At 36.2% G+C, this 18,233-nt stretch overlaps 1 protein-coding gene across 1 annotated transcript; it reads left to right on the forward strand.

Moving 5' to 3' along the window:
- Positions 1-328: 328 nt before the first annotated feature.
- On the forward strand, positions 329-13,390 carry LOC132700022 (disks large homolog 5). The gene is made up of 12 exons (XM_060667074.1): positions 329-486; positions 1,779-1,848; positions 1,910-2,019; positions 2,074-2,561; positions 2,872-3,046; positions 3,808-6,169; positions 7,295-7,530; positions 7,583-7,764; positions 8,875-9,143; positions 9,220-9,446; positions 9,569-9,773; positions 10,891-13,390. The coding sequence occupies exons 2-12, from the start codon at positions 1,812-1,814 to the stop codon at positions 11,511-11,513; spliced, it is 4,914 nt and encodes a 1,637-aa protein (XP_060523057.1). The 5' UTR covers positions 329-486; positions 1,779-1,811; the 3' UTR covers positions 11,514-13,390.
- Positions 13,391-18,233: the final 4,843 nt, after the last annotated feature.

The following is an 18,233-nucleotide window of genomic DNA, read 5'->3' on the forward strand; positions in this document are numbered from 1 at the left end:
AGTCCAAATCCGCTCAGGGCAGAGCAGTTTATGTACAAGTCGCAAGAATCGTGGGAAAGTTAAACCTTAAAATCCAAGAACATTCTGCATAAATGGGACGTTCATAAAAGTAACTGGAAACAAACAATAAAATCATGAAAATTTTCCATAATCATTTTTGGGACAACGCAACAAAAATTCTAATGATAAATCATACATTGAAAGCAAATCAACAAATTTCATGATTTTTTTTATTTATAAAGTTTGAAAAATGGACCAAGTACGATCCTGTGTGACCTTTGAGCTATGCCATTTCTCCACAACAGTGGCAGAGTAACAAAAACTTGAATAAGGTGTTACGTTCATAATTGCCAATAGAAAATATTTACAATGGCTGTACAATGGCTGTCTTGTGGTAAGAAAAAGAAAGTGTAGATTTTGCCTGTGTAGTTAGTGACGATTTGAAGAAAATGGTGTTGACCGGGCGGCGGTAAAAGTGTTCGTCAGGTGAGTAACGTTTTAGAAAAAGAACCTTGTGTTTTTACTGGATTGCGAGCATTTCTATATATAATTTCGCGATAATATGAGTAGGCCAAGCAACACAGGCAATCTGGAAGTAGCAGAGTGTGAAGTAAGAATTGATATGGCAATTAGTTCGCAAAAAATAGTAAAAGGATCGAGAAAGCTATTTGATATTTAAAGAAATATAGAAAATTGAAGTTTAAATTTATTTTGGTAGTTTTTATCTTATGACTGAATAGGCACCACTACTTTAATCCCAAGTTTTGCTTGCTTTTGCTATCTTATCAGCAGATACCACATGTATAAAAACCAGAACACAAGGTATGATGGTGTGATGGTCAAGAATTGGAACCACTTATAAAACAAAAGTACTTGAAAATTTTGGTAAATATATTATTACCTTCCACTACTAAATGCATACACACGCATTAGAAATTTGCTATTTAGATATTTAACAAATTTACTAACTGATCAAAGTTAACCCTAGATCAGTACACCTGATGGTGATGACATACTTTTATGCCATTATTCTTGGTATCTACTTAAAGAAACGTTTAATTAAATATTGTTTTTATACATTAAAATAGTATGTTTTATTTATTTAAATGAGTTTTTAAAAATGTCTACAATCATTATCTTCAGCATTGTCCAAAGTTAGTATCTAACCCCGATATTCTAATGTTTTTGTTTTTCGTGTTTTACTAAAATAAATTTAATAATTAAATAAAAGGATATATTTTAACATGTTCCTATTATAATAAATTGTAATTTTGCGTTCTGTATAACTGGCTAGACTTCTCGGTAATGTGACTTTTTAACAAATAATTTCCCAGAGAGAATAAAAATTGTCAAGGCAAAATCCTTTTCTGTATAATGGTAAATTTGATGTGTGTTCCACATCAAAGGACATTTTGTGTAATATGGAATAGAAAGTGACTGCGTGTAACTGAGGCAAGGTTCTGCGGAAATTTGAATTATAAATTTATAATTATCTTGTGGCAATGTTACACCCATATAAGCTAACAATGCTCCTTCCTTAATCACACTTATGTATATTTTAATATTGATGAAGAAATTGCGTTTTGTTTTAATTATTTACATAATAATTCAGAAGTGATTCTTGGTTACTTTCGTTTCCAACAAATATGTTCAGAAACAATATTGTGATCTGAAAATATATGATTATTCCAATCACAGTTGCTTGAGTGTGGGTGAAGTTTTTAAATTTTAGGAAAAACTATTGGAATTTAGAAAATAAATGGATTGACTTTTTGTAGGTATTTGCAAATAATCTTTAATCCATCTCTACCATGGCATCTAACAGTGACGGCGGTGCCGGTAGTAGTAGTAAGTATATTTATTTAATGGACTGGTTATTTTTTTGCGGTACCACTTCTTGCTTTTTCAGCTTTTGTCTCTGACACTTTATCAAGAAATTTTGCTACTCGGGATTATGACGCCTTCAATAAAGGTGGCAATGAAGGAAATGCTAGGAGAAGGTGTGATCATACGTTAAATGTGAGTTTTTCACAAGCGCGTTTCAGGTGCAACATTTTCAACCATTTGTTACAGGATTTAGATTACTACAAAGAACAACATCGTGCTGTGATGAACCAACTTGAAGTGTCATCTCAAGATTCAGCGTCTTTACGGAACAAATATGCTGAACTTTTGAATGAAAATAAACTGCTTCGAGAAGAAAACCAGCGTTTGCTCAAGGAAACTGAGCACAATGGGAATGCCTCGGAAGCACTGTTTATGTCTCATACCCAGGCTCTGTCAAAGCTGGAATTGGCTCAGGATGAAAATGCCAGACTGAAAGAGCAATGTGATGTTCTAGGTCAAGAAAGAGGAGCAGCACAAAGAGATGTGGCGGGTCTAAAACAGAAACTTGTCAAGCTTTGTAGGGATTATGCCAAATGTCAGGCCGCTGTTCAGAAATTACAGCAACAATATGAAGATGCTGTTAATGTGACCCTTAAAGCAAACAAAGATATTAAGAGATTGACAGATGAGAGAAACGCAACTATGGCGGAGTACAACCTTATTATGAGTGAAAGGTACTACTTAAATTTCATTTTTTAATGAAACTTCATTATTCCTTATTAACATTATCATATTTTAAGAGACAATTTTTAATATTTTGGTTTATTTCATAAAAAATTGTGTGCAGGAAAACGAAAATTACATATTTCGTAATTCAGTAAAAGGTCTGTGGAATTTTAAGTCACCTTTAAGCTTCTGAGATAAAACTAATTTAAATATGTAATCCTTGTATTTGACAATAATTCATTTTATTTTTATTCAAAGGATTTTTGAGACGTATATTTCTTTTAAAATGTTAAGATTATTATTATTTCACCTCCACAGAGACACAGTGCATAAGGAAATGGAGAAATTAAGCGATGATCTTTCGCAGGCCATGAAAAAGTTGACCATATTGGATTCCACAAATAAAGAATTGCAGGAAGAAAAAAGGGCACAGAATTACCAACTTGAGTCTTTAAGGAGGGAGATTTCCAGTGCCTTGCAGGAAAGAGATAAGGTACACAGTAACATTATGCTATCCAATACCCTTCTTCTTCTTCACAAAAAAGGTTTATTAACTGAATTGATTGGGTTATTTAATTAATTTTGTTATTTCTTATTTTCAGAAAAAAAAAGAAACTTAAAAAGACAAGCCTTTTGTGAAAATGGCCAATTACTGTAATCCCATTTTTCTTTTTTTTTTTTTTTTCATAAAGCTAAAAAAAGTGGTACACGCATTTCAGGTGGTTTGTCTTTAGCATTTATTTAAGAATCCTGAAAAAATGTTCTCTTCTGACTGTTTAGGTCATATCAAGATCTAAAGTTTTTGTATTGAAGGTTTTCTCAAAAAATACATGGTGGTTGAAATATTATGTGCTCTATTAAGAAATATAATAAGTGTCTAAAATTTGCAGCTGTCAACTTCAGATTTGGCAGCGACGTAGAAGTCCACACCCACATTTAAACTGTTACAATCTCGCGCAATATTTTTTAAAAATATTTGATTTTTTTTTTAGGTTATTTGGGCTTCTAGAAATAACACATATTTTCTTTTATTTTAATTATTTTTCCGATCACTTACAAGGTTCTTCTGTTATGGAAAAAAAACTAAGAAACACCAAAAATTGTGTTTTTCAGGGTTGCATTATTAACTATATTTGATAAGATTATGTGCAAGGTGTGTCGGGTTATTGGCAAAAATCTGACACCCTGAAAATTGCACTTTTTAAATTCGCCATGTTTAAAACTTGTGCTGATTTTATTCATTTTATTTCATAGGCTTTAAAAGAATGCAACGATCTTAGAGAAAAATTCGGTGATCTAGGAGCTACTTCTCAAGACGGTCGTCTTCTCTTAGGCGACCAAATGAAAAAGAGCCGGGGTCGCCTGATAGACAGTTTGGGTACCCTTGGCGAAGGCGGTGTACGGAAAGAACATCTCAGAGAAGATTCCCGGTCAATGGCGCAAAGACAACGTTTAGATAATTTAGATCAGGCTAATCAAGAGCTGGAATCTTTGAGGAAGAGTTTGGATAAGGCGCAGACGGAATTAGCGGAAGCGGTTCAAGAAGCGGAAGTTTCTAAAGGAAGACGCGACTGGGCTTTCTCTGAACGTGACAAGATAGTTCTGGAAAGGGAGAGTATCCGGTCCTTGTGCGATAACATGAGGAAAGAAAGGGATAGAGCCGTGTCGGAACTTGCTGAGTCTCTACGAGAATCTGATACTATTAAGAAGCAACGCAATGAGCTTGTGAAAGAGAACAAAGCATTGAGAGAAGCTTTGGAGTCTCATATGGAACGGGAGGGACGAATGTCTCAAAATGTCGAGGAGCACTCTTGCGGACATACAGAGGTCATTCAATTAGAATTAACCACGGCCGATGAACAAGCTTTGGAGTTCGCCGGAGGTAGAGAATATCCGGGCGACGGAAGCGTTTATGTGGCATCTGTCGCATCTGGTTCGCCTGCAATCGGGAAATTCTTCCCTCACGACCGTATCTTACGAGTCAATGATGTGGACTGTAGTCAGGCTTCGTTGCGCGTCGTGACTGAAGCTATACGTTCGAGCTTACCTGTGGCGCACGTGCTAATAAAAAGAATGAGGTGTGCCCGCGACGAAATTAGATCAGTAGGTGAGCAGGTGACCAAATGGATTCACACCGCTCGCTTAGCACCCGGTTGTCACGGCCTTTCGTTAAAATTGGGAGTTTATATAAATCGAATCAGCGAAGGTAGCCTCGCAGCCAGAGATAAGAGCCTCACGGTTGGGGATAGAATACTTAGGATCAACGATAAGTCCATGGACGATATAGAAAGCACTAGAGAAGCCATGAAGATACTTAACGACGACTCCAGCGATGTTATAAATATCACCACTCTGAAGATGAGCTATCCGGAATGTCCGAACGTTTTCACTCCGGTCAGGCGCAATAAGAAAGAAAACCGCAGTTCTCAGACCGAGGATTGGATGAGTCACGGCGATTATAAGTACAGCGGACATGAAAAAAATAGCAGCGCGTGGTTGAAAGAGAAGCTCGAGCTCATGCGCGGTCCTTGGAGGCACTCCAAGGAAGATAAAAAAAAGTATAGAAACAGCTCACCAAATCCAATAGATTTTGGTCATGAACAGGCCATAGCTGAACTGGACTCAGTTCTGGACAGTTACCATCATGGTACTATGAAGCGGGTGGAAGGCGCGAAAAGACATTTAACTCGGCCCAAAGAGGAGAAAAATAACGGAGGTACTTGGCCCAAGGCCCGAGCAGCCGCATTGTTGACTCCAGGCGGCGGCACTGTCGTTACCAGAACTAAAGAACGTCTGCCTTTAAGTCTCCTCGCCCAACCAAAAGACAATCAAGAAAATTTTTACAGGAAGTCGACGCCCATTCCTCTGACCATAGCCCCGCAGAGCGTTCCTCAAGAGAACAGATACTCCGCGGTATACAAAAGCGTCGACGCATCTCATCACTTTGGCATGGTCGCAGATTCTTTTGAAATCGTTAAATGCTCTCCAAGCATCTCTAATAGACAAAGTGTCAACATGAATTCTGATAATAGTTTGGATATGCCACTTCAGCGATCGTTCGAGAAAGACATAATGAATTACTGTAAGAAAACAACAGGAGGCCGACTTGGAATCAGCAAATATGGTTCGGATTCCGAACGAGATAGCATAATTGGAGGCATGCACGATTTGGGTCCGTCCCATAGTCGTGGTCCTAGCCAGCTATTTGTGGCCCCTCGTGTGCATTATCCTTACCATCCTCATCCGCACCCTCATATTAACCACTCGAGAGAAAGTTTTACTTTTGAACCGTACCAACATAACCACAGCCCTTCGGCGGACGTGGGACTAAGGCGACCTCCTGATTTGCTGGATACTGGCGGTACTTTTCCACGCAAAAGAGAGGGACGATTCAAGGTACCGTCCACTAAAGTCCCTTCGATAACTAGTGTTACATCGAAGTTGAGCACGGGGAGTATCGAAAAAGTTATTTCTGAGAGAGGTAGCCCGATGCCTATTTTTCAAGTGGAAGTTCTAAGCAGTCCCGGCGACCATTCTTCCCAGGTTAACGCGAACAAGGATTACTGCTCGTGGGGTCACAAACCTTTGCCTGGAGAGCTGAGACGGGTTCACATAGGTAAGTGGTGAACGATTTGTGGGGTTGTGTAATTGACCGGTCAATTTTTTTTGTTCTAATTGATCAGCCAATTGACCGATATAATTTTTAAAATACCATGAAATTAATATTTAATTATTTATATTCCGCCCTACATCGCCATCTCGTCATTCCGGGTAGCAAATGGAGTCCATATTATTATTGAAATTCCCCGAATCGCTTTGTATCGTATTCGTATTGAAAAACATAATAATTTATAATAAAATACATATTATTAAATAATGATAAATAACACTCTACAATTGTCAGATGTTATTTAAAACATTTTTGATTAGTCAATTAAGAAGTGGTCAATGACCGGACAATTAACAAGTGGTCAATTAACCAGTCTCAATACTAACGACTTGTAAAAAACTTCAAGTCTATCTGCCAGAACTTCTGATACCTATTTTGAAATATTTCTTTCTGTTGTAAAATTGTCCCTATCCAGGGATAAACAGAAGATGATACAACATACATAGACAGGGTATTATATTAAATGTCACACATACATACCACCATTTTAATCTTGCACAAAATTCGGCCAAAGTTAAGGTTGCCGCTTTGCGTTCTGTCTAACTCAATATCAAATGATTAAAACCAGGCACACTGTTAATCCAAAAAAAATAAATTAGACAAATTTTTAAAGGGATTACTGATAAAATAATAATTAGTAATTAGTGATTATTTTCAAGAAAACACTTAATTGGAAATAACAGATAAGCCAAATCTAAAAAGTTAGAAGTAGAGAAGGTACCTAGTATTGTCAACTATCTCTCTTATTTAATTATGCAATTATACATTATATATAATACAGCTTAGTAATTTATCATAATATACTTTACTTGGAAAAGAAATTGTTTGCATCTTCCACATATGGACGAATACAACTATTGATTTGGTACCTAAATAAAAACGTTATTTGTTTTGGAAACACCGTTTCAATAAAAGCAGCAGCCATCGGACCATTGTAATTTTGGTTATGGTCAAGTGTAATAAAAGCCAACTTAACTTAATATGTATAAGTTGAACTCATAAAATAACCGCAATGTTTAACATAACCGTGTAATAATATTCGTAAAATATAGGCTCTCATTTTCTTGCTAGATAAATCTAATGAGCCACTGGGCATCCAAATCAGAGACAAAGGTGGTATATTTGTTTCGACCGTAAACGACGGCAGTTTAGCCAGCCAAGTGGGTCTCCAGATAGGTGACCAGCTTTTAGAAGTGTGCGGCATCAATATGCGTAACGCCACTTACCACTTGGCGGCCAACGTTTTAAGACAGTGCGGCAACTCCATCACCATGCTGGTCCAGTACAGCCCCGACAAATATCGAGAGGTGAGTGTACTTCAGAAGCCAAATGATAAATTTTGACCGAACGGATTGTTAGGTGAATGAGTCGCTTTCGGGTTCGACATCAAACGAGGAAGAGGAGGAGGAAGAAGAGGGAGAAGGAGAGCCGACCCCTTGCAATTCTCCCAAGGAAATTAGGAAAACATCTATACAAAATAAACCATCACCTTTAACGGTTATGCAGAGACAGTCCGGCGTTCCATCTGTCATTAATCCAAGGTATTTGTGCTCTGCATGGATAATATTATTAGACGAAGTCTCCTTGTGATAATAATGGAAAAACAAAATGTGAAATTTGTTATACTAATTCGTATATAGAATACTTTAAAGTTGAGTCACTTGTATTAGTGATATAGTTTTGTATTTTAACTAGAATTCTCTGACTGAATTAGGTAATTGCAATTTTACGACAGCACATACCCCACTAGCTTGCTAAATGATCTTATATAAATAAAGTTATCGAAAATTTAATTAATCAATTGTTAGTAACACAATGGGATTAATATTACTTAAATGGATTTACTGGTAACGTGGGAAATACAGTTTATTTTCATTACGTCCCAAGAAAAACTTAGTAGCGCCATTTATGTTATTATGATTATGACCATGTGCATTAAGAAGCTGTATAGTATGGCGAAACAAAGTTTTAATCATGGTCGATTGACTTTTGTTTCTTTGCCACCCCTACTCAAAGTCTCAAATACTCCTCAATTTTTTTTTGACATATCTCAAAGTCCAAAAGACCCAGTGTCCAAAGGTTAGACAAAGAAATGAATCTAATTCATCACATCATTATAAAAAGTATTTAGTAACTTCTAGTTTGCATATTTGCTAAAAAATCTGGTGAAATGTATAAGAGAAAATGTGATGCATTAGAAATTTTGTTGGTGCAAAACATGTAATCAGACAGACCATTTCCTGATATTTACACTTTTAGAAATTAACAATGACTGTGCCATACATAGAATTTCTGTTAAAGTCTTAGTAGTTAGTAAAAGCCATAAGACAGGTAGTCTAGTTTTTTCCAAAATTGATTTCATTAATTTGTTTTCACAACATTTTTTGAGTCATTTTTTATGGAAACTCTTACTCTTAAATTTTTGAATTTGAATTTTTTATATTATGTAAATCCTCTAACAACTCAACAAATAATCATACAAAAATATGCTATAAAGAAAAAAAACAGTACTTACTTATCTAAGACATTAATTGTCTTTCTTGCTCCTACCTCATGGCCTCAATGGACCACTTCAGACCCTAAACTTGTAATAACTGTTAAATCAAAAAGAAATATTAAAAATTGCTTGAGAGTGTGTGCTCGCTTTTTAGGGGAACTCTGGAGGAGCCTAGGTATTTGTGCATTGAAACCTTAAAAACGGCCAATTTGGGTATTTCCCTAGTAGGCGGCAATGCCGCCGGAATCTTCATCCATTCGGTTCAACCGGATTCCTTGGCCTACCACGCCGGATTACGTACGGGCGATCAAATTTTAGAATACAATGGCTGCGACTTAAGGTCGGCCACTGCCGAAGATGCGGCCTACGAGTTAGCCAAGCCGGCCGACAAAGTTACCGTATTAGCGCACTATCGCATCGACAGTAAGTTTTTTTTTTTCGCTTCTGACGGTAGTAGATTTTTGCGCGGTGTGTTGCAAGGGCTTGATTTCTTTTAAAGAATACAACGAAATCAAGGACAAACCAGGGGATAGCCTGTACGTCCGATGTGGCTTTGACAGAAGTGGCAACGATTTGACTGAACCGCCGGAGTTGTTCTTTTGCAAAGACGACGTGCTTTACGTAGATAATACCATGTTCAACGGCGTACCGGGACAGTGGCGCGCGTGGCGTCTAGACGGCGACGGGCACAGACAACAGTGCGGTGTTATACCAAGCAAATACAAGGTAAGATATTAATTTTTAAGCTTCCTCGGACTTACAACCTCAATTTTTACTAATTTTCGATCACTCGATTCCCTACTCCAAACCTAAAAGATCTGGTTGTTCTTCACTCCCTTTGTTTATAGGTGGAGGAGGAGCTGCTTTTAAGAAGGGGAGCTGGGGATAGTATAGAGGGTAGGACAACCACCACGGCGCGACGAAGCTTCTTTCGTCGGAAGAAACAACAGAGAGGTGGCTGCGGATCATCCGGCTTGGGTTCGTCGACCTCGAGGGATTCCAAGGACTTGACCAGTTTTTGCAATTTGTCACCCGGATGGTACTCTGACAGCGGTGAGGCAATCGATTTAATAACTTGCTTTGGTTTAATTTGCACTAATGATGTAACCCATGAGATTGAACACATAGACGCGTCATTGGCCCAAATTTTAAAAATGTGAGTTAAATGAGAAAACTACTTCTAAAGTTTCAATGCATGTGCAAGGAAATGTGAGTGTATGTGTATTTGACCCCCATACATTAACCTATGCCAAGTTATTAGTTTTGTTTAACTTTCTTTTTGCTTAGATATAGAACAGGTATATGACCGGGATTAACCACCATTTTGTTTTTAACGTGTAAATTATAAGCAACTATAGCAGGAACTGAATCTTAAGTACAATCAAAGTACAAGTGCTCGTTTAGAATGATAAACATACTGATAAGGCGGACTGACAGATTGATAGACAGATAATTACACAGTAGGAATTTGCACTGTTAAAATTAAATGCATCCATTAGGTGATTCTTTATATGTATTTAAAAAAAAATTAATGTATGGAAAAAAATAATATTAACCTCGCTCACAACGCTGTTTGCAGATCTACGAATTCGTTACACCTTTTTTTTTGTCCATAATTTCTACTTTAAGAGGTTAGAGGATATATTACTTTTAGTAATTCTTTTTGTAATTTCGAAGTTGCTCAGGGCAGTTTATCGTGCTGTTTAGCATTTTGTATCCGAATTTCAAGTCTATCAAGGTTCTTCTTGATTCTATGTGTCAGGCAGTTCATATTTTAGAAAATCAGCTGGTAATTCCAGTTTGTATGCCACAAATATAAGATTTTTTTTTGTACTTAGCCATCACTTGAATATTCTGAAATTCATCGTACTTGAGAAGGGAAAACAAGAGATTTTAAGTATAAAATATTCTTGAAATTATTTAAGAATTATTTAAGAACTCGATGCAAATAAAAAAGGTCTGTGATATATAGTAAAAAATACTACGGGGTTTGCTTGGAGAATTTTTGAGGGGACGTCAAGTTGCCTCCTTTTATACTTGATGGTATAATAAACTACCAACTAGTAAACACTTAAATGCGCTTATTTATAAGCGAAACATTGAAAACATAGTTTATGTATTTTTGTCTCCGAGCAATGGCTCGCAAACGTTATTTCTATTCTCTGAATAGGTTCTCTACACGAAGACCTCTCCCAATTGTCGTATCAACGAGTCGAGCGCCTACAGTATCCCGAATTCCGTCCAGTATTGGTGCTCGGACCCCTCGCCGAGTTAGTGTCCGATAAGCTCGTCAGCGACTTTCCCGAAAAATTCCAAAGGCCAATAGCCGACACCAGGAGGTGTTCGCAGCACCAGCTCGACCGCGAACTCGAGGACGGATTAATAATCGAGTACCGTCGACGCGGATCGACGTTCGAGTGCATCACAGTAGCCGCCATACTCGCCGTATCTCAATCGAGACTCCACTGTATGCTCGACTGTTCTATCGGGAGCGTCCAACGCTTAAGAAGGCACAAGGTCAACCCTGTCGTACTTCTGATTAAGTTCAAAAGCACCAAACAGATTAAGGAGTTGAAAGACGGGAGGTATAGTTTCGATAAGTTGTCGGGCAAGGCGGCGAAGGAGATGTTTGAGCACGGTCACAAATTGGAAGCGGAATACCGGCATTTGGTAACCGCCATCGTTTCTGCCGGAGCTAACGTGGCTCACCTTTGCGCACAAGTCAAGGCCGCCGTCGATGCCGAACATAGGAGGAGTCAGTGGGTACCTGTGTCTTCTTTGAGAGGGCAATAAAACTAAACCGATTGCCGGCAATATTCAATGACAAGCGCAGTCAATATTTTTTATGCGTTTCGGTTGATTAGATTTAGTATCGCGGCAGTATTTACTATAGCCCGGTCACTCTAGACATTCAAAAATACAAAAATTTACAACAAGTTGAAACCGAGTAAAGTTATTTATAACAATGAAAAATAAGATTTTAAACTTGCCCGCCATGCCCGTACTTCGAAAAAAGTTTGAAAAGGTCAAACGTAAAAAAAAAATAGTTTTCGCGATTTTAAGGAAAAGGGTTTATCATAAAATTACCTCATACAAAAAAAAATCGTTGGTCATAAAATTATCTATAAAAAATGTATTTATAATTTTTTTCCTGAGAGCCGTCGGATCAAAATGTTGTAAAATCATCGTAATATGCACGCCACCTATGAGGGCGTGGTTTCCTCAATAGACCGATTCGACAGGTCTGTTTTAGTCGTATCTTATTCTTTCTAAAGTTGTAGTTTAGCAAATATCTCTTAGTTCCTTCAAAGTAAACTGACAATTGTCGCTGCTTCCAATGTAAGTAAATATTTTCTCCATTGCCAAATTCATAACTTCATCTTTGGGACTACCGATTTTACCACCAGAGGAAGGTTTCATGAAAGAAACGTAGAAATCATAATGATACTTGGTCTTCAGTTGCGATTAAGTCATGTCGTGTCAGATTCGAGCAAGCACAGGTTCTGCTGTAGCGTCGGAGCGAGTCCGAGCTACTTTCGAGATTGTATCTTTAAATTGAAGTGTACTTACTTTGCTAATTCGACGGCGAGAATCAGAAGATTTTCTTCTCTTATACGCTTCATTCGATTCATTTCCGCAAAATAGATTTTTAAAATGAGAAAGCTGATTCACTTACTTGTGATCTAGTACGAGGAGGACCTACTTCCTATTATTCAAGTTGTCTTTTATTAGCTGCAACGATGTGTAATATTTACGACAATCTTCATGTATTGTCACAGATTTCTTAATTTAAGAAACTCTGAAAAATCGTCACCTCTTTCAGTTGTCGATTAATGTCTTCAGTTAAAAGTTTACCACAAATAAAACAATTTTCTGACATTTTTATTACAAAACTCAAAACAGCACGAAATAGGTTGAAATAAATGCATGTGCTCGAAACTAACGGGATTTCAGTTATTCAGGGAGAAAGATGTTGTCTCAAGGTTACCCTGCCGGATAAATTAAGGGACTGGACTCATAGAGAAATATTTCAACTTCGATTGAATCTTCAGAGATGGAAATAGGTGGCGTACTTTTGCATATTGCGATTACATTGTGATTACAGCTGTTACAACATTTCGATCCGTTATATCTCAGAAACGATGGCTCTTAGGGAAAAAAATTAATCCATTTTTTATAGATAGTTTTACAATCTACAATTTTTCTTTGAGGTGATTTTATGACAAAACTTCCTGAAAATCGCAAAAACTCCAGTTTTTGACCTATTTGACCTTTCGCAACTTTTTTTTCTAAGTACAGCAATGGCGAGGAAGTTTCAAATCTTATTTTCAGCTTGTCGTAAATTTTTGTATCTTCACTCTTATTTTTCGTCTAAAACGTTGGCGACCATGTATGCAACTAACCTGCCGAACTGTTTCGAAAAACGAAAAATCCAACGAACGTGCGCCAGAAACACTCAATAGTTTCTTTATTTAAAAAAAAAAACATAGTAATAAGTAGTGCCTTTTAGGGCTGCCAATTTTTTTTACCGAAACTGATATTTTATGATGTACTTTTTAGATGTTATATACACAAGTGAGGTGGTTGTATATTCTTTTCTTCTGTGATTCCTTTTAATATTTCTCACGTGTTAGTTATTTCTTGAAAAGAAATAAAATATGTATTTATAATTGCGTTTTTTTTTCCTCAAACCTTATATGTTTAACATTTCGTTAAAACAGATTTAAAAAGTTTTGGTTTTTCCTAGATGGAGACCGCAAAAAGCTAAATAATTTGAAATAATTTTTGAACAAACATATTCTCTCTATTTTATTTCCTTTATATTATAGCGTTATTTGTAGCATATTCATTAGCAAAAAAGAGGACGGGATCCAGTAAGATTTAGTGTCCATATATTGGGTCGTCAAATTTAATTCCGCGCCTAAAATAGCTCATCCTGACGTCACGGTGGTAGCGAAATCAATACCAGAACATATAATTATGTAAAGTTCGACTAACGATATACCGTTTTTACAACCTTGGTTTTGATTTCGGAGTGAGCTTAAGAACCGCCTCTTGTAAAGTCGCAGAGACCATTCTTTTTAGCACGTGTACCACAGGCCAGGGCCGTATTTAAGATGTTAGCCTACAAGAACTGTGTCGTTTGAGGACGGTTCTTTAAGAGTAGATTGATTAAACTGTTATATTAATTCATATTAGTGTGCTTTTTATAAATCGTCCTAAAGCAGTCCTTACTTGAGGTAGCTCGATTTCTAGTTGAATTTTTCCATTAGATAGGTTGATTCCTATATTAAAAACACATTAGAAAGCTTAAACTGATTTCCGATTCAAGGATTTAATGTAATGACTCTAAAATATGTAAAGTCTGTTCATAGATAAAAGAAAGTGACTAACTGATACGAATTAAGGAAAGACCCGGGCAAGCTCTAAGTATGAAATATGGCCGAACAGGTCCGTACTTTGCTTAGAATTTAATTATTTGTTTGTTTTTTTAGGAAAGATACTAAACAATATTTATTTATTTATGTATGTATTTATGTTTAAATCTAAAATAAAATTACAAATTATTTTTATTACCTACTTAAATTACTTAAAATTAGTCACATAATATATCAGTATCACTATCGCTATCATCGCCTGTTGTTCTGCTTTTTCTATATGTTTAACAGAATTTGCCCAACTTTGTGGAGGGATGTTAAAAACTTCGATTTGTATAAGTTTGAGGAGATTGGAGTTAACACGGGGAAAAACATTGTTACGACGAATGGCAGATTTCAGTTGGTGCCAAACATGTTCAATGGGATTAAATATACAGTGGTAAGGTGGAAGCCTTAAAAACTGTATGCCCTTGATTTTTTGCATAATTATCACAGACGTATTCCTTTTGTAGGTTCAAGCTTTGTAGAACCTCAATTAATTGCTTTTTGGTATAGTCTTCGTGAAAATAAATGTCGTTATTATACATGTGGTTTTGGATTGTTGCTTTTGGGGTTTTAGTCAACTGTCTACTGTGATAACTTGGATCGTCTATTACAATTACGCTATTAGGAGGAATGTTGGGAACTAGTTTCTTTTTCAACCAACTTTCAAATAAATCAGCGGTAGTGTCTTCATGGTAATCCAGAGAAGAATCTTTAATATTTTTCGCAGACGGAGAAAGTCTACTTGGAATCCAACCATCTTTAGAGTCAGCATTCAAAATAGTTATTCTTTTACCTCTTTTTGATGGCGCGTTTGTTTAACACTTATCATTTGAGTCAACTCAACCCTTTTCCGGGGTATCATAAGTGTCGAACCAGAATTCATCCAAGTAAATAATTGGCCTTTGTTGTTTTCTGTAAATCCTATTTTTTTCTAGATATGTCAGTCGCCATTTCCGAATTCTAAATGATTCTATTAAAACTTGCCTTTTGTCAATTTTTTAAAATATAAAACCCATGTGTTGAATACATTTCCATAAGGTAGTTCTGCCACATTTAACACCGGTTTCATCTTTTTCAAGCCTCCTAATTAAGATATCTAATGTAGGCACGCTTTGTTCCTCGTATAACTGGTAAATTTTACGCCGTATTATATCTTGATCACTTTCATCTACAATCGCTGAAATGAAATTATTGGGATTATTCACAACTTTCCATACACTTGATGTTGGAATTTTTGTCAATGTGGCCGTTTCTTCTAAAGATGAACTCAGAACTTAAACTAAGTAGTATACCAAACCAAAGAATATTAAACACAGGTAGGTATAAAATTATTTTCTGTTACGGACCACAATTTTACCTGAATTTAAATTTCGAAACTTTAGGTAACAATCTTGTTGCATTGTATGTTAATGACCACCCTTGGATAATCCCATTCAAAAACAATTGGTCACTTTCTTATATCTATGAACAGACCATACGTAGGAAAGCAATACAAAGTCTAATGTAAATAATTGAATTATAATGGATTTTTTCCTAGTTTGCTATTGGTTGATTTGTGGGGTATACTCAGTTTTATGAAACAGTGAGTACCATTTACATTTTCTTACCAAGAATTGGTTTTTATTACAAAACCATCAATAACAGACAAGTTTTGACGGAATCAAGAAGAGTTTCGGAACGGAGAACAAGATATTTGAAAGAAATCCAAGAAATTCGTGCTAAAAACGTCCCCATCTTATACTTAGATAAGCCTGGTATGAGAGTCACGATACCATGAAGAAAGGATGGATTGATGGTAACAGTAGGAAATGTTCGTTGGATGTGCCAGTTTCGCGGGGCAAACGAGTTATCATACTACATGCGGGCTTTGAAGCTGGTTGAGTAGATACCGCTTTGTTGCTTTCTGTAAAAGATGTCAAAGAAACAAAGGTTGACTACCACGAAAACATGACAGTAGATATCTTTGAAAAATGGTTTTCTGAAAAATTGCTTCCCAATATTCCACCAGTGTTGAACAACGCGAGCTACAATTCTGCAGAAGCAGAAAAAATCCAGAATTCGTCATCGGCTAAAGAAGTCATTCAAATTTTTTTGAAAATGATGTGTATTTTGACAACTGAAAATTCCTGTACAAAGAAGCAAGTTAAGACGGAACGTTTGATAGGAAAACAATCAATGAAAAAAAATTTCGAAGTGAGCACAAGATATTTGAGAGAAATCCAAGACATTGGTGCTAAAAACGTCCCCACCATATATTTAGATACGACATGGTTTGATAGCCACGAGAACGTAATGAAAGGGTGGCCTGATGGTAACAGCAGGTAAACTAACCAAACATCTTTGCAAAATGGTTTTCTGAAAAATTGTTTCCCAATATTCCACCAAACAGTGTTGTGGTGACGGACAACGCCAGCTACCATTCTGCACAAGCAGAAAATTTACCAAATTTTTCATCGACTACAGTGTGTCATTCAAAATCTTAAGACGGGAACTGTTTAAGAAGAAACAACACCTCGCCGAAATTTAGTTCTGGGGGAATAGAAATAATTAGAAGCGAAGTAGAAAAAATATCTGCTTCTAGTTGGAAACAATATGTAGAACAAATCATCTAAGAAGAAATTGTTTACAAGGTCTAGTGAATTAATTATTAATTTGGGGGACGCGTCCAGTGACAGTGATTATTTTGATGTAGAATAACTTTATATATATATATATATATATATATATATATATATATATATATATATATATATATATATTCTCACGTATTGATTCACGGATGGAAAAATGTGATGACACTATACTCCGGGATATCATCCGTTCGCTCGTTGAACTCCGACTGGAATCCTGCATCCGACTGGAATCCTGCAAATCCTGCATCCGACTGGAATCCTGCAGACGTTTCGCCAAAATCTCACTTGGCATCTTCAATGCTCGCGCTCCGAAAACACTTCGAACACTCGAAGTGTTCGAAGTGTTCGAAGTGTTTTCGGAGCGCGAGCATTGAAGATGCCAAGTGAGATTTTGGCGAAACGTCTGCAGGATTCCAGTCGGATGCAGGATTTGCAGGATTCCAGTCGGATGCAGGATTCCAGTCGGAGTTCAACGAGCGAACGGATGATATCCCGGAGTATAGTGTCATCACATATATATATATATATATATATATATATATATATATATATATATATATATATATATATATATATGTATATATTCTAACATTGTTTTATAGCTAAATTTACGCCTTCATTTATATTTATAATAAACATTTAAAAGTAAAAATAGATTTTTCAATGCATGGACTAATAATAATTAAGGAATCTCATCGATGAAACTGTTCACAAATCCGTCAGCTTTCAGCATAGGTATGCACGAAGTACCGAAGTACAGTTCTGGAACCTCTCAACCTCTGATGAATTAATTATTGTATGACTAAAAATATTGTGCATTTATTGCTTTGACGTTTTAAGTATGTTACAGTACATTAACCCTTCGCAGGACCGTGGTAAAACCGATTCCAACAGATGTTTATTCTGCATTAAATATATCTTCCCTGAGATGGACCGTAACGAATCTTTGTAGAAACTTTAAATTTTTATGAAACGTAAATGGACCATTTTAAATTTGATTAAGCATTGATGCTGCGGGGCATTTTCGCATAAGTAGAAGCGTTTATTTTAACATCAGATGATATGTATCGTTCTTATGAGTTTAATCTAAGTTGCAATATGTTCGTATATATTACTGAGGTATTTGAATGTGATCCTTTCAACATTCTTCTTGTATTTTTGTGTCTTCCACATAGTTCTTCGATTTGTAAACAACAGTCCTTTTTAAGACTATTCGACGGTTCGATAGCACAACAAAACCCGATTGAGATGATTTGGTATAAGTTGAAAGCGCATATAAGAAGAAATAACACTGCACCAAAATTTAGTGATAGTACCATAAACATAATTCGACAACAGGTAGCTAAAATATCAGTAGAAAGCTGTTCTAACTGAAAAATGAGTAATAAAAGAAGAAAATATTTATCGGGGAGGATTAGTGACGATTTTTTAAGTGACTTATCAAAATAAATAAGAAC

The sequence above is a fragment of the Cylas formicarius genome, unplaced genomic scaffold, assembly GCF_029955315.1.
Source record: "Cylas formicarius isolate icCylForm1 unplaced genomic scaffold, icCylForm1.1 PGA_scaffold_3__17_contigs__length_32017465, whole genome shotgun sequence".
NCBI classification, from domain to species: domain Eukaryota; kingdom Metazoa; phylum Arthropoda; class Insecta; order Coleoptera; family Brentidae; genus Cylas; species Cylas formicarius.

Bases quoted from the DNA above. Each gene is read 5' to 3' on its own strand.
- LOC132700022 (XM_060667074.1), top strand. From the start codon at position 1,812: ATGGCATCTAACAGTGACGGCGGTGCCGGTAGTAGTA. The intron at 2,562-2,871 runs GTACTACTTAAA...TCACCTCCACAG, and splicing joins AACCTTATTATGAGTGAAAG to AGACACAGTGCATAAGGAAA. The intron at 9,144-9,219 runs GTAAGTTTTTTT...TTTCTTTTAAAG, and splicing joins AGCGCACTATCGCATCGACA to AATACAACGAAATCAAGGAC.